The sequence below is a fragment of the Petromyzon marinus genome, chromosome 2 (assembly GCF_048934315.1).
Source record: "Petromyzon marinus isolate PM22_M1 ecotype Great Lakes invasive population chromosome 2, UKy_Petmar_22M1.pri1.0, whole genome shotgun sequence".
Lineage (NCBI taxonomy): Eukaryota > Metazoa > Chordata > Hyperoartia > Petromyzontiformes > Petromyzontidae > Petromyzon > Petromyzon marinus.
The window spans coordinates 1,471,445-1,484,364 of NC_133668.1; the positions used below are offsets into that span (position 1 = coordinate 1,471,445).

Here is a 12,920-nt window from a genome sequence, read left to right on the forward strand (position 1 = left end):
CATCGCGACGCCACCGCCGCCTCCTCTCACCCGGAAGCACTGCGCGCAGCGGTCACGTGGCGCGCGTTGGCGGTGACGTCACGGCGGCCCGGCGCGCGAGGGAGGCGGGAATCCGATGAGCTGTGAAGCTCTTTTCTCGTTTTCTTTGTCTCTCCTTCACAGACATGGGCCACACACACACACCACCACCACCGCCACCTCCAAGCGCGCTTATACAAAGTGTAATTTACTTATTTTGTTCAGGAAGAAGGCTCACTGATTCGTTACTAATTTTTTCTTTTCTTTAATTAAAAAAAAATGTCCGGACAATGAATGACGAGTGGCGTTTGTTGTACCACGTGTGAGTGGGAAACCGGAGGGCAACACTCGATCCCCGTACCGATGGGCACAGATGGAGATTAGTCCACTTTGCTGTACCGCCTTCTCCTGGTGAGCCAGGGGCAATGGGCACCTCCTCGGCGCCTACGGGACGGGAGTTTGGCAACATCCACCAACCCCTCGTTGCCTCCACAGTGCTGGGTTACAGGCCACGTGATGACTTTCAAATCACGTCCCCGAATGCGCTGCAGCTGCACCTCCGCAACAACTCTTCAATTGAATGTCGCGAGCGAATGCGTTGCCTCGTTCAAAATCACGCTGGTGTTGAACGGCCCAGAATACACAGCCTATCCACGCAGCTATATATAAAGGAGCTTAATAGCTCATCGGATTCCTCCAGAATAAATACATATTTTTGATTCCGTTATCTTCAGTTGGCCTGCCAGGGCAGACTTTCTATGGCGAAAGGGCTTCACAGGAGACCATTAATATCGAGTAGAGGAGACCGCACCACAACGCCACGCCTCGCCGTGCACGGAACAGCAGCCCCCTTGCCTCACGACATCAGAGCCTGAAATCCCCTCCATCCCTCAGCCAGCCCCACCCCCACTTGTATCATGCAGCAGCAATAATTAGTCGTAGAGTAATTAATACTCAATACACAAACACCGCTGTCAAAGCCCGAGCCACTATTCACAACACCCACGATGCCACTAACCCCGCTCGTAAGCTCTGTCTCTGACCATTGATGTGTGCCATCACCCACGAGCCTTCGATGTGACCGTCTGTCAAGCAGCTGCACAAGAGCCGATTTCGTTTTTATTTTCTCCGTGGTAACTGTACTCTCGAGCGCCTTCTCACCTTTGTCTGTCACTCCGTCATTAAGCTCCACCGCGGGTCATCATCGCTTCCGACTTTACTTGGCAATCACTGTGTCTCGCACAGCGTATTTTTCTCACCCATCTGTCCCTCTTTCTGTCTCTCACGCTCTAATTTCAAGCATGCGTACACATTTTTTTACTATTGCGCACGAGTCGAAAACGAGCACGCGACGTTTTATAATCGGTGACAACATCCAGATTTTGTGGGGGGGTTCCCCCCCCCACCCCATTTACTTCGGGACAGACACGAACATTTCAAAGCAGCGACGCTTGGAAGCTTTATTATCGGTTGAATTCTTCAAACAAACAAAAAAACCACACACACACACGCGCGAAAAAAGTTGCGTTGGGGAAAACAACAGCGGTGGAATATTACCGGCAAATCGCGCGGAAACTCCGGAAGGATTTTATTCTGCAAGGATTGTTGCTCGCCACTCGCCTCGGGTGCGGAGACGCTGACCCCGTGACTGTTGCGCGTCGCTCACCATGAGAGGCGACGCGGATTGTTCGTCGGTGAACGTCGTCGAGTGCACAACGCTTCAGCACGCTGTCGAATGGCCACACCTTGCGGGTGGCAGAGGTTGCTTTGACCATACTTCGCCGCGCTGGTCACTGCGGGTTGGTGAAGGCGAGGAGCATAGACGAAGAGTGGGGGGGGGGGGGCGTGCACGTACAGTACAACAATCAACTGTCCTCTGCTGCCCAGCCTATAACGCCTGTTACACACGGTGTTCGCTCGGCCAAGCACTGTCCAGGCCCATAGTCTGCTTAGCCTCCGAGATTTGGCAATATCCGGCGTGTTCTCGGTGAATTGGTGACATTAATTCAATGGAATCTGGATGTTCAGTGTTATATACACACACACACATTTTATGTATTTCTTTTCAGAGACTTGCTGACCTTTTCTTTACATCGCACTCGTGTTGTGCATTGTTTGTTCGCTGTAACTGTCTCACCCGCTCCTTATGGACATCTGTGAACAAAATATCTTCATAGCTCATCGGATTCCTCCCGGATAAATGAAGATTCTAATTCTGCTGTGATGATTGCAATCCGCGGGGAAGGGCGTTATAAAGGTGAACCGGGGAGCTGTCACCGCTCGGCGGCAGGGGTTACGTCACTAAGCCGGTACCGCTGTGAACTGTATTCAAATCTGGGGTTCAGTCCCTCGCCTTGTGAATACAGTTCACCGGAGTTTCCACGGGCAAGCGAGTCGATGGACGGACGCCTCATCACAAACGACCGCACTCAACGAGAAGACACCGCCCTGCCACCCCCATCGCGTTCGGTGGTTCGCTTCACGTGGCAACAACAATAACAACAACAAAAATTCCAACCACGTCAGTGCGACGATAAATCTGTACGGGCGGCGATGGCAAGTGCAGTGAACCCCCCCCCACCGCCCCAGTGTGAATGTGTCGGCTACTTGCAGGGGGTGATCGCAGAAGCAGAACTGTGACATCACCTCCTTGAGCGGACCGTTTCTACAAACGCAGGCTACAACGCGCTGCTTTGCGAGAGATCCCAACGACCAGCGTCAGTGAATATAACGCCGCGAATAATTGTTTGAGTTTTTTTTTGTTTTATACGATCACCAAACCGTTGGACGTGGCCTGCAGGGTGGGTGGGCGCTCACGCGGGGAGGGGAGAGGTGGTGCAGTCGCTGTCCGCCGACGTGGGGGTGCTGAAGACTCGACCGAGCGGGCCACACGGAGCGAACGCGGGTGACTGTCGGTCAAGCCGTCAGAACCGTGGGCCCAGCGGCAACACCTTCAGCGTTACGCGTTGCAGTCACGAGGCCGGTGTTTTGTCAGGTGAGCGAGTCATGATTTCGGCAATTTGTTCGCGAACGTTGTTTGTTGTTGTTGTTGTCGTCGTCGTTGTTGAACACAACACGGGGGGAATCGAACATGAGAGCGTGCGGCAAGGGATGCGTGCATGTGGCACTCGTGCTGCCTACGTGCACGCGCGCACGTGTGTATGTCTTTTATGATTTAAGCCGTTCGTAAACCTGCGTGCCAAGACGCTGCTGTTGCTGGGGTTCGGTGCGCTGTGCTTTTGCTCCGGCTAATGGAGCCGCAGTCCGAGCTCGTGATTACCCCTTTACGATAGTGCTGCTGTTGCCCGCGCGGCTCGGCCGTCCATTGCGCAGCACCGAGAAAGGGGCGAGGGGAGGGTGGGTAAGGGGGGGGGGGGACACGCCTGGGACGGCCCCTGTGCTGGCCAGCAACCCCATCGGCTCCCCCTTCTCATCTTGCTCCTCCACGCTCACCTCCCCCCCGCGGCTCCTCCGTTCACGAGGCGAGAGGGAGCGGCCGCGAGGCGGCGAGCGCAGGGAGATGGAGGCTGAAGGATTCTGATTTGGGGCTGAGCGGAGGCGCAGCCGCGAGGTGAGGGGAAGAGAGGAGGGGACGGACGGGGAGAGCGAAGGGGCTCTTCGCCGGCACAGGCGGGGGAGGACTGCGCAGCGAGCACGCACAGAGACGCCCCCGAAGGAGCGCGGCGGTACGTGTGGGGCTGTACGTGTGGGTAGGTACGTGTGGGGCGGTACGTGTGGGTTGGTACGTGTGGGGCTGTACGTGTGGGGTGGTACGTGTGGGGCTGTACGTGTGGGTTGGTACGTGTGGGGCGGTACGTGTGGGGCTGTACGCGCGGGGCGGTACGTGTGGGGTGGTACGTGTGGGGCGGTACGTGTGGGGCTATACGTGTGGGGTGGTACGTGTGGGGCGGTACGTGTGGGGTGGTACGTGTGGGGCGGTACGTGTGGGGTGGTACGTGTGGGGCGGTACGTGTGGGGCTGTACGTGTGGGCGACTCGTAGAGGGAAATGGAGGCTGTGTTTGGCCATCGCGTCGGTTGTCGGAGTGCGTTGGCCGTGTCGGGCTTGTTCTATTATATATACGAACTCGGCTCGCCTTGATGCATTAGGCTCTCGTTCTCAGTTCCGCCCTCGGGGCAGGGATCTGGATATGTGCTCTGTGGAGGGGGTGGGGGGGTGGCTCATATGCGTAGGGGTCAAATGCATAAGGCCGATGGAAATGAAATCTCATCGCGAGAGTCCCGGCAAGGGAGCCGAGATGATGAATTGCGCTGTGTCCCCGCAGAGCCCGGCCGCTCGGGTAGTGTGCGCGCCTCCTTTGCGTTTGCCGTGCGTGCACCGCCCACGTACGACACGGACATCATCGTCGGACTTCCGTGCGGTTGCCGGATGACGTTTAATTCAATATCGTGCCTCGCAAAGGCATCCATCATGTTGCCGTGATGCGTAAGGAGGGGGTTTGGGGTCATTGGCCCCCTGCCTCCATTTTGCTGGTCCTCTCTGCGAGTCTACGAATGACGTCGCCAAACTGACTTGGGTTCGGGCTCCGCGCGTGGTCGTATCCCGTTTTTTTTTTCTTCCCGTGGGACGATGCTCATGCCCAACGTTGACTGCGCGACGCTTATCACGCCGCCGTCCACCATGAGCTGCGGCAGATTGCATTGCGCTCTGCCCGCTCTCGCGCTACAGTGGGCAATCTCGCCACGACCGAGCAGCCAAGGAGCACGCTGTTTCGTTCGCTCCGCGGCGTGCGTGCGAGCCGGTTGCGAGCAGGTGCAGGTCCCGCGATGGTCGCTCGAGAGCGCTTTCAATTAGTGCGCTTTGTTTGCTCGAGGAACGCGGCAGTAATGAGCGCGGGCACCTACGCCCACCGAGTACTCAGGAGCGCTGTGAGCAGAGGCGTGGGTGGGGGCCACACGAATGGAATGGATTCGAACGAAAACACCGGCCTAGAAAAAGCACAAAAAAACACATCTTGCGATCGCCGGTTACGATGTTTTAACTGCTCTGATGATTTTTCCTCAACATCCGTTCAATGAGCAGCCTCACAATTGGCTGTCAAAACGACACCGGCTCCAGTGCACGCGGCTCCCCAGCACTGCCCAGATTTCAGATTCTGTCTCCAGACGTTTGTTGCGTTTAACACTCTCATGTATCTTAACGTAGAAGGTTGGCATACACGGGGAACTAAATCATGGGTATATGAGACAGGATGAGAGGAGGTGCTGTATATAAGATGGAATTATCTGATAATCATTGCAGTGAAACATGGCAATCATGGTGCATCGTCAGGTTCACTCACTTTACAATTTTATACAGCGGCTCAACTCATCACGCCATACCCCGAGGGTACACGTGTTAATTTCAATGCGTGCATCGAGGAAACGGGCGAGGAAGTGATTGGTGTAGGATTTCATTCGGCTGATGCTCTGTGTGCCTGGCTAGTGGGGGGTGGGGGGAGGCAGCGTTTGTCCTGCGTGGTAATGGGGTCAGCTGATTGCCTGCCTCTGCGAGAGACGGCACAGTGGGTGCTGTGTCACTCATACACCGGTGTTCTGACGTCGGATGGCGGTGTAGGCACGGAGCTGTCCGAGGCTGCTGTAGTGTCGTGGTCGTTATGGATTTAATAATGTCCGGTTGGGAGACCGTAAAACGGAATCGCCTTTATTTATGCTTAGCTCCAGTGGAGAATGACTCACATTGTCCTGCTGTGAGATGGAAATAACGGGCGATAATGCAAAGATAAGGCTGGCACAAGATACTCGCGTGACAGGCTTTCACTCAATGTGACTCAAACAAACAAATACAGCAATCTGCTTATACAAATACAACTGATTAATGCAGCATTTTTTTGTTACCAATAACTCAATACAGTTTCACCAGGACTGTGCCTCTCCTGTATTGGTACCATTAGCATTCATCAGTATTCATCAATAATGGAATTTTAAACTATATTCCCGTGGAAGTTCACACTGGGAGCAGTGATTCGAGCGGTGTGTCGGCGCTGCATGGACACGCGGCTGCTGCTGCTGCTCGTGCGTGCACTTTATCCGAAATACAAACTAACAAATGTAACAATTATACTGAGCTCATGTATCCTTTCCCCGCCCATTAAACCAACCTTACAGCTGGCAGTGTGTTTAAATATTAAATCCTAAACCTACAAACACATTAATTTCTACACAGTTTTAAAGGCCCACACTTCATTCACCCCGTATCACATTGCTCTAAGTAATCCGCAGTGTCAACTGCGGTAACGAGTGAAGGTTTCACTCCACGTGTGTTACAATCTCAGACCGGTATTGATTTGGTTAAAAGGGGTAAAGATGCGGCCCTGCAATCTACGCGCACGTACCACTGCTCGCATAAGGGCCTCGACAACGAGGGGGTTCAAGGGAGCCCCTATGGATGGTATTTGGCCTCCTCTTCCATGCTGGCCTCTTCGAAGAGTCAGGCGTACCCACACTTTACTCCATCGCGCATTTCCGATAATCGCGGTTGGCCACGTACGCTGCGAAATAAATTCAGCATACATACGTACAACATACGCGGACCTATCGATCCACCGTCGTGTATCCGTTTATACCGCTGGATAGACAGAGGAGAGGGGATTTAAGAAACGTCGTCGCCGTTGCCTTGACTGCTGCGTCGGAAGATCGACTCCCACCGGCGACCAGCGTCGCTAAGCGTGACCGTCGTGACAGCTGTCCCGTCGGTCCGGTTTCGCGTGCTGCGTGTGGACGGTGCCACTGCTCGACATGGCGAGGAGGGAGGCCGGGCGGTTGGCACGGTGGTTCCGTAGAAGACCGCTTCGGCGCAATTCCGCGACCAAAGCGAGAACTTTATTGCGGTCCGCACAAAAAGGACCAGCGGACCTTCGCGGAGGCTGCTGCGTCGCTTCTCGCCAAGGAGACGTAAACCACCATCACGCGGTAGCTTCGGTCATCCTCAGCAGCGGTGGCTTTTTGTGTCACCATCGAACAAAGGCGGGTGGTCACCGCACCGCGCGCGTTCAGATGCGCGGCTTCCGCGGCCGTCTGGAACGCTCTTATTCCTTCCGATATTAGGAAGCCACTGGGAACTACGCGTTTTTAAATTACTCAGATTGACAAACGCATCTCTTTAGAACTGCTTTTTTGTGTTTAGTGTGTTGTCCTTGCCGAGGCACCTCCGATTCGCGCGGTTGACTCTTGCGCGCTGCGAAAGAGGTCCATCAGTTCCACTGCTGGATTATTGTTTCCCGCCCGAGGCCGACCGCTTGTGTTTGCGATCGAAACGTCGTGATATATATTTTTCTTTATTTTTCAACCTACGTGACTTTACCGAAAGAACCAAAGAGTATGGTTCAACGTACACACACGTACAATCATCGCATAACGTGCCCTGTGTCTCGACAGCTGGGCACACATGCAGGCCAGTCCCGCGGCCGTGGCAGGGGCCGAGGCCGGAGCCGGGGTGGTGCTGCGCGCCCCGAGGGACGCGCAGGAGACGGTGCGGGCCTCCCTCATCCTCGCCTCCGTCAAGGAGCAGGTGGGGGACTCCTCGCGCGCGCGCGACCCCAGTCGGTGTGCTGACTCGTGAGCCGCAGGGCGAGCGCAGCTTGATGTTGTTGTTGTGTGTTGTTGTTGTTGTGTTGTTGTGCGTGTTGTTGTGTGTCCGGGCGTGGTGCTGGCCACCCACCCCATCGTGTGCGGTGCCGGCCTTCATAGGTACTCGCGAAAAGCACTTGCCCCAACAGCCTGTTAAGACTATACGGGGGGTCTTTGTTGTTGCTGTGTGTGTCACGGTAGTGTAGCGTGTCCGGCCTTCATAGGTGCTAGATAACAGCACTTGCCCCAACAGTCTAGTAAGGCTATACGGGAGATCTTTGTCTTGTTGTTGTTGTTGTTGATTGTGTGTGTGGCGGGTGCAGCTTGTGGTTGCGTCTACGTTGTGTTTTTTGTACAGCTTGGGAGTTTCTGCTGTGTTTTTGTGCGTGTTGTGTCTTATTAAATGCTGTGTGTAGTGTGTGTGCACCCTACGTGTGTGTGTTGTGTGTTATAAGTGGTATCGTGCACTTTGTGTTTTTTGTGTACGTTATGTACGGTGTGGGCGCAGCCTGTGTGTGTGTTCTTGTGTATGTGCTATGTACAACTTGTGTGCAGCCTGTGTATGTGTGTGTGTTCTTGTGTATGTGCTATGTACAACTTGTGCGCAGCCTGTGTGTTTGTGTTTGTGTTCTTGTGTTTGTGCTATGCACAAATTGCGCGCAGCCTGTGTGTTTGTGTGTTCTTGTGTATGTGATATGTACACCTTGTGCGCAGCCTGTGTGTTTGTGTGTTCTTGTGTATGTGCTATGTACAACTTGTGCGCAGCCTGTGTATGTGCGTGTGTTCTTGTGTATGTGCTATGTACAACTTGTGCGCAGCCTGTGTATTTGTGTTTGTGTGATGCACAACTTGTGCGGAATCTGTGTGTTTGTGTGTTCTTGTGTATGTGCTATGTACAACTTGTGCGTAGCCTGTGTATGTGTGTGTGTTCTTGTGTATGTGTGATGCACAAATTGTGCGCAGCCTGTGTATTTGTGTGTGTGTTCTTGTGTATGTGTGATGCACAACTTGTGCGCAGCCTGTGTGTTTGTGTGTGTTCTTGTGTATGTGCTATGTACAACTTGTGCGCAGCCTGTGTGTTTGTGTGTTCTTGTGTATGTGTGATGCACAACTTGTGCGCAGCCTGTGTGTTTGTGTGTTTGTGTGTATGTGCTGGCTGCGTCTGTCACCTCAAGGTCCCGCGCCATCTCCCTTCTCATGCCAGCTCATTGAAGGCGACATCACACCGCGCCTGGGCCTTCGTGCATGTCTAATGTGATTCTCTGATGATCGTTATTAGCCCCCGACGGAATGAGAGTACCACACATCAACGAGCCATCAGACCATGCAGACGAGCCTCAGAATTGCCTCTAGAACTCAACCTACCCATGGCATTACATTTATTGCTCAAAATATTCGCTTTGTGTGCCGCTATTGGGTTTTTTGTTTGTTACTCAGTTGCAGAGTACCGGTTGCACGGCTCGTAAAACGCCAAGTGGCCAGCAACAAACAGCACTGTTAAGAAATGTAATGGATAAGTGCTTACACTTTTTGGTTTGCACAAGCTCATACGAGTTTGGCAAAAAACAGACAATGGAAAGAATGTTCCAAAGTCGATAAGGGCGAGGAAAGAAGCAGAAAGAGAAGTGTTGTGACCAGCAGGATGGTGAGTGAGTTAAGAGGTGAGTGAGGGAGTTGTTGTGACCTGGAGTGTGGTGAGTGAGTTAAGAGGTGAGTGAGTGAGTGAGTTGTTGTGACCAGCAGGATGGTGAGTAAGTTAAGAGGTGAGTGAGTTGTTGTTGCGACCTGGAGTGTGGTGAGTGAGTTAAGAGGTGAGTGAGTGAGTGAGTTGTTGTTGTGACCAGCAGGATGGTGAGTGAGTTAAGAGGTGAGTGAGTTGTTGTTGTGACCAGCAGGATGGTGAGTGAGTTAAGAGGTGAGTGAGTGAGTTGTTGTTGTGACCAGCAGGATGGTGAGTTAAGAGGTGAGTGAGTGAGTTGTTGTTGTGACCTGCAGGATGGTGAGTGAGATAAGAGGTGAGTGGGTGAGGGAGTTGTTGTGACCTGGAGTGTGGTGAGTGAGTTAAGAGGTGAGTGAGTTGTTGTTGTGACCTACAGAGTGGTGAGTGAGTTGTTGTTGTGACCTGGAGTGTGGTGAGTGAGTTAAGAGGTGAGTGAGTTGTTGTTGTGACCTCAAGTGTGGTGAGTGAGTTCAGAGGTGAGTGAGTTGTTGTTGTGACCAGCAGGATGGTGAGTGAGTTAAGAGGTGAGTGAGTTGTTGTTGTGACCTGCAGTGAGGTGAGTGAGTTAAGAGGTGAGTGAGTGAGTGAGTTGTTGTGACCTGCAGTGTGTTGAGTGAGTTGAGAGGTGAGTGAGTTGTTGTTGTGACCTGCAGTGAGGTGAATGAGTTAAGAGGTGAGTGAGTGAGTGAGTTGTTGTGACCTGCAGAGTGGTGAGTGAGTTAAGAGGTGAGTGAGTGAGTTGTGGTGACCTGCAGGATGGTGAGTGAGTTAAGAGGTGAGTGAGTTGTTGTTGTGACCTCAAGTGTGGTGAGTGAGTTCAGAGGTGAGTGAGTTGTTGTTGTGACCAGCAGGATGGTGAGTGAGTTAAGAGGTGAGTGAGTTGTTGTTGTGACCTGCAGTGAGATGAGTGAGTTAAGAGGTGAGTGAGTTGTTGTTGTGACCTGCAGTGTGGTGAGTGAGTTAAGAGGTGAGTGAGTGAGTGAGTTGTTGTGACCTGCAGTGTGGTGAGTGAGTTGAGAAGTGAGTGAGTTGTTGTTGTGACCTGCAGTGAGGTGAATGAGTTAAGAGGTGAGTGAGTGAGTTGTTGTTGTTGTGACCAGCAGGGTGGTGAGTGAGTTAAGAGGTGAGTGAGTTGTTGTTGTGACCTGCAGTGAGATGAGTGAGTTAAGAGGTGAGTGAGTTGTTGTTGTGACCTGCAGTGTGGTGAGTGAGTTCAGAGGTGAGTGAGTGAGTTGTTGTTGTGACCAGCAGGGTGGTGAGTGAGTTAAGAGGTGAGTGAGTTGTTGTTGTGACCTGCAAAGAGGTGAGTGAGTTGAGAGGTGAGTGAGTTGTTGTTGTGATCTGCAGTGAGGTGAGTGAGTTAAGAGGTGAGTGAGTGAGTTGTTGTTGTTGTGACCAGCAGGGTGCTGAGTGAGTTGAGAGGTGAGTGAGCTGTTGTTGTGACCTGCAGTGAGGTGAGTGAGTTGAGAGGTGAGTGAGTTGTTGTTGTGACCTGCAAAGAGGTGAGTGAGTTGTTGTTGTGACCTGCAGTGTGGTGAGTGAGTTGAGAGGTGAGTGAGTTGTTGTTGTGACCTCCAGGGTGGTGAGTGGGTTAAGAGGTGAGTGAGTGAGTTGTTGTTGTGACCTGCAGTGTGGTGAGTGAGTTGAGAGGTGAGTGAGTGAGTTGTTGTGACCAGCAGGATGGTGAGTGAGTTAAGAGGTGAGTGAGTGAGTTGTTGTTGTGACCTGCAGTGTGGTGAGTGAGTTGAGAGGTGAGTGAGTTGTTGTTGTGACCTGCAGGATGGTGAGTGAGTTGAGAGGTGAGTGAGTGAGTTGTTGTTGTCACCTGCAGTGTGGTGAGTGAGTTCAGAGGTGAGTGAGTGAGTGAGTTAAGAGGTGAGTGAGTTAAGAGGTGAGTGAGTGAGTTGTTGTTGTCACCTGCAGTGTGGTGAGTAAGTTAAGAGGTGAGTGAGTGAGTTGTTGTTGTTGTGACCAGCAGGGTGGTGAGTGAGTTAAGAGGTGAGTGAGTGAGTTGTTGTTGTGACCTGCAGTGTGGTGAGTGAGTTGAGAGGTGAGTGAGTGAGTTGTTGTGACTTGCAGTGTGGTGAGTGAGTTGAGAGGTGAGTGAGTGAGTTGTTGTGACTTGCAGTGTGGTGAGTAAGTTAAGAGGTGAGTGAGTTGTTGTTGTGACCAGCAGGGTGGTGAGTGAGTTAAGAGGTGAGTGAGTGAGTGAGTTGTTGTGACCTGCAGTGTGGTGAGTGAGTTAAGAGGTGAGTGAGTTGTTGTTGTGACCTGCAGTGTGGTGAGTGAGTTGAGAGGTGAGTGAGTGAGTTGTTGTTGTGACCTGCAGTGTGGTGAGTGAGTTGAGAGGTGAGTGAGTTGTTGTTGTGACCAGCAGGGTGGTGAGTGAGTTAAGAGGTGAGTGAGTTGTTGTTGTGACCTGCAGTGTGGTGAGTGAGTTGAGAGGTGAGTGAGTGAGTTGTTGTTGTGACCTCAAGTGTGGTGAGTGAGTTGAGAGGTGAGTGAGTGAGTTGTTGTTGTGACCTGCAGTGTGGTGAGTGAGTTGAGAGGTGAGTGAGTTGTTGTTGTGACCTGCAGTGTGGTGAGTGAGTTGAGAGGTGAGTGAGTTGTTGTTGTGACCTGCAGTGTGGTGAGTGAGTTGAGAGGTGAGTGAGTTGTTGTTGTGACCTGCAGTGTGGTGAGTGAGTTGAGAGGTGAGTGAGTGAGTGAGTTGTTGTTGTGACCAGCAGGGTGGTGAGTCAGTTGAGAGGTGAGTGAGTGAGTGAGTTGTTGTTGTGACCTGCAGTGTGGTGAATGAGTTAAGAGGTGAGTGAGTGAGTTGTTGTTGTTGTGACCTGCAGTGTGGTGAGTGAGTTGAGAGGTGAGTGAGTTGTTGTTGTGACTTGCAGTGCGATGGTTGAACATTGTGGATGAAACAAAACAGTGAGTTTAGTAGACCGAGACTCCAACATGGGTGAAGGAACGAGTGAAGTTCACAGGAACAATTGTAGTAGCGATAGAAGAGTGATGAGGAGTCGACTGACCACCGGTGAGCGACTGACCTGTGTGAATCAATGAGTGCTGTATCACCAATCAACCTGCTTTACATTGAACGTTCTCAGTGGGTGCTGTATCACCAATCAACCTGCTTTACATTGACTGTTCTCAGTGGGTGCTGTATCACCAATCAACCTGCTTTACAATGAATGTTCTCAGTGGGTGCTGTATCACCAATCAACCTGCTTTACATTGAATGTTCTCAGTGGGTGCTGTATCACCAATCAACCTGCTTTACAATGAATGTTCTCAGTGGGTGCTGTATCACCAATCAACCTGCTTTACATTGAATGTTCTCAGTGGGTGCTGTATCACCAATCAACCTGCTTTACAATGAATGTTCTCAGTGGGTGCTGTATCACCAATCAACCTGCTTTACATTGAATGTTCTCAGTGGGTGCTGTATCACCAATCAACCTGCTTTACATTGAATGTTCTCAGTGGGTGCTGTATCACCAATCAACCTGCTTTACATTGAATGTTCTCAGTGGGTGCTGTATCACCAATCAACCTGCTTTACATTGAATGTTCTCAGTGGGTGCTGTATCACCAATCAAC

General features: G+C 52.1%; 1 protein-coding gene across 7 annotated transcripts in view; it reads left to right on the top strand.

Annotated features, from left to right (window-relative positions):
- The first annotated feature begins 924 nt into the window (after positions 1-924).
- Positions 925-12,920, top strand: part of LOC116949780 (uncharacterized) — a 54,462-nt gene continuing 42,466 nt past the window's right edge. The window contains exons 1-3 of one of the 7 annotated variants that reach the window (XM_032967415.2): positions 925-3,013; positions 3,501-3,589; positions 7,415-7,547. In XM_032967415.2, coding sequence (XP_032823306.1) covers positions 7,425-7,547 — 123 coding nt within the window. In that variant the 5' untranslated portion in view covers positions 925-3,013; positions 3,501-3,589; positions 7,415-7,424. The other 6 variants (XM_032967413.2, XM_032967418.2, XM_076068938.1 and 3 more) reach the window with 6 other exon arrangements.